Source organism: Pelodiscus sinensis, chromosome 30, assembly GCF_052426305.1.
Source record: "Pelodiscus sinensis isolate ZL-2025 chromosome 30, ASM5242630v1, whole genome shotgun sequence".
NCBI classification, from domain to species: Eukaryota; Metazoa; Chordata; order Testudines; family Trionychidae; genus Pelodiscus; species Pelodiscus sinensis.
The window spans coordinates 15,149,507-15,152,238 of NC_143081.1; the positions used below are offsets into that span (position 1 = coordinate 15,149,507).

The window sequence follows — 2,732 nt, forward strand, 5'->3', positions numbered from 1 at the left end:
CTCCGACAGAGGCTAGGGACACCATTCCTACCCATCCTGGCTAATAGCCACTGTTGGATCTAACTTTCATGAATTTATCTAGCTCTGTATTGAATCCTGTTAAGGTCCTGGCCTTCACATCCTCTGGCAAGGAGTTCCACAGGTTGACTGTGCGCAGTGTGAAGAAACACTTCCTTTTGTCTGTTTTAAACCTGCTACTTATTCATTTCATTTGGTGATCCCTAGTTCTTATATTTTGGGAACAAGTCAATAACTTTTCCTTATTCACTTTCTCCGTACCAGTCATGATTCTATAGACCTCTCTCCTATCCCCCCTTAGTCTCCTCTTTCTAAGATGAAAAATCCCAGTCTTTTTAATCTCTCTTCATATGGGAGCCGTTCCAATCCCCTCATCATTTTTGTTGACCTTTTCTGAAATTTTTCTAATGTTAAGATATCTTTTTTGTGATGAGTCGATCCCATTTGTACGCAGTATTCAAGATGTGGGCATATCATGGATTTACACAGAGGCAATAAGATGTTCTCTGTCTTGTTGTCTAGCCCTTTTTCAATGATTCCTAATGTTCTCAAACATTTAGTGAAAAACATCATTTTACAACATTCATTATGCTTTTCATTCTTCAGTACCAACATTTCACACGTGTGAGTCGCCCTCACTTATGTGAGTTAGACGAGAATGCTTGTGTTCGTCTACCTGTTCTGGTGATCAAGATACAGGGGAAATCAGAATTCACCCTAGGAAGGAAGTATGGAAGATAGAGGCAGTGTATGTATGTAGATAGATAGATAGATAGAGGAGGTGTGTGGGGAGTGATAGAGGAGGTGTGTGGAGAGAGAGAGAGAGTGGAGAGGGTGTATGGGAATGGATGCATAGATAGATGGAGGGAGGAAGGGAGGGGGAGTGTGGGGGAAGGAAGGTGAATTTTTATGTACATAGAAAAAGATTGTCTATAAAGAGGACACTGGGATACCTGCAGTGCTAGCGTACATTAACATAGCTCCTTGTGTGTCAATGTGTACTGTTGTAAATTAAACGGAATTGCAGACGGTTTAAGCCAGAAGCATCCCAACAGAAAGGAAACGGGCAGGAATTGAATTCACACGCGCAGGTTGGGTATTCAAAAGACTCCATCAAATGTCTCTGTCTTTGCCACCCCTACAGATGACGTCTTCAGAGAGCGACCCCGGCGAGAACCAGACCATCTCTGGTGGGTTCATCCTAGTGGGGTTTTCCTACCTTTACAAGCTTCAAATCCTTCTGTTTCTGGTGCTTTTGGTCATTTACCTGGTAACCCTGACGGGGAACCTGCTCATTATCCTGCTGATAAAGCTGCACCCCTCCCTCCACACCCCCATGTATTTCTTCCTGGTCAACCTATCCTTCTCGGAAATCTGCTTCACCACCAGCGTGGTCCCTCAGCTGCTGGTTCATCTCCTGGTGGAGGACAAGACCATATCCTTTGCGGGCTGCGCAGCCCAGATGTACGTTTTCACCATCATGGGCCTCACAGACGGCTCCCTCCTTGCGGCCATGGCCTATGACCGCTACGTGGCCATCTGCCACCCCTTGCACTACACAACCATCATGAGCGGCCGGGCGTGTGCGCAGCTCCTGGGAGCTTCATGGACGATCGGCATCTCGGTTGAAGTAGCTCAGACCACGTGGATCTTCAGCCTGCCCTTCTGTGGCTCCAACCGCATCCACCACTTCTTCTGCGACATCCCACCCGTGTTGAAGATGGCCTGTGCCGACACATCGAAACACGAGATCATGGTCTTGACGGTGTCTGTTGTCTTCATCATGGGCCCTTTTTTCTTGATAATCCTGTCCTACATCCTCATTATCTCCACCATCCTCAAGCTGCCCTCGGCAGAGGGGAGGCGTAAAGCCTTCTCCACCTGCTCCTCCCACCTCACGGTGGTGACTTTGTTCTACGGAACAGCCCTCATCACCTACCTGAAACCCAAGTCTAGCTCCACCCCAGAGAATGATCTAATGATTTCCCTCATGAACACGGTTGTGTCACCAGTGTTGAGCCCCATAATATACACGCTGAGGAACAAAGATGTGAAGGAAGCCTTTAGAAAAACTGTAGCAAAAAGTATCTTGTCCCACAACCAGACAACTTAGAAAATTAGTTAGTTAATAAGGGCCATTCATAAACTTTTTGAATTCCTCTCTCTGTCCCTCACTTTCTAAATTTAAATTTTGACATTTGAAAGATGTTGACCTGTTCAATACATGTTGAGGAAATGGGAAGAGAAACATTCGTTACCAAAAATCCTACAAATTTTCATTCTCGAAATTTTCATGTAAATTTCACACAAACTTTTGGCCAGATTTAAACTTGCTCCCTAAGTCAAGGGAGAATATTTAGTCCAAGAAGTGTCCTGATTTTAGATCTTCAAAACTTGAAAAGTGAAAGCAAAGAATGAGAAACTTTTCATACAATGTTCACCTCCGTTTCTGCAGAATTTTAATACTTGGAAAAATTCCAGTCGGTTGTATAGAAAATTCTATTTAGCTTCTCCTATTCCTTTTCTGTCAGTCCAGGGCATCATCTGAGGTTTGTTGTTGGGTAGGGTTGATGGGGTTTTTTTTTTTACTCTTTCTTGATTGCATTTCCTTAATTCTCCATCTGACCTAATTTTCTGTAACGTTTCTCAGCACTTATGAAGGACTTCCTACAGAAGACTGTGGTAGGTCTTTCAATGCCTAACCTGATCAGGTC

General features: G+C 44.3%; 1 protein-coding gene across 1 annotated transcript; it reads left to right on the forward strand.

The window, feature by feature from the left end:
• The first annotated feature begins 1,162 nt into the window (after positions 1–1,162).
• Positions 1,163–2,131, forward strand: LOC102443449 (olfactory receptor 10A4-like). Its single transcript, XM_006112286.3, has one exon. The coding sequence runs from the start codon at positions 1,163–1,165 to the stop codon at positions 2,129–2,131; it is 969 nt and encodes a 322-aa protein (XP_006112348.3).
• Positions 2,132–2,732: the final 601 nt, after the last annotated feature.

Excerpts from the sequence above, each read along its gene's own strand:
- LOC102443449 (XM_006112286.3), top strand. The coding sequence starts at position 1,163 with ATGACGTCTTCAGAGAGCGACCCCGGCGAGAACCAGACCATCTCTGGT.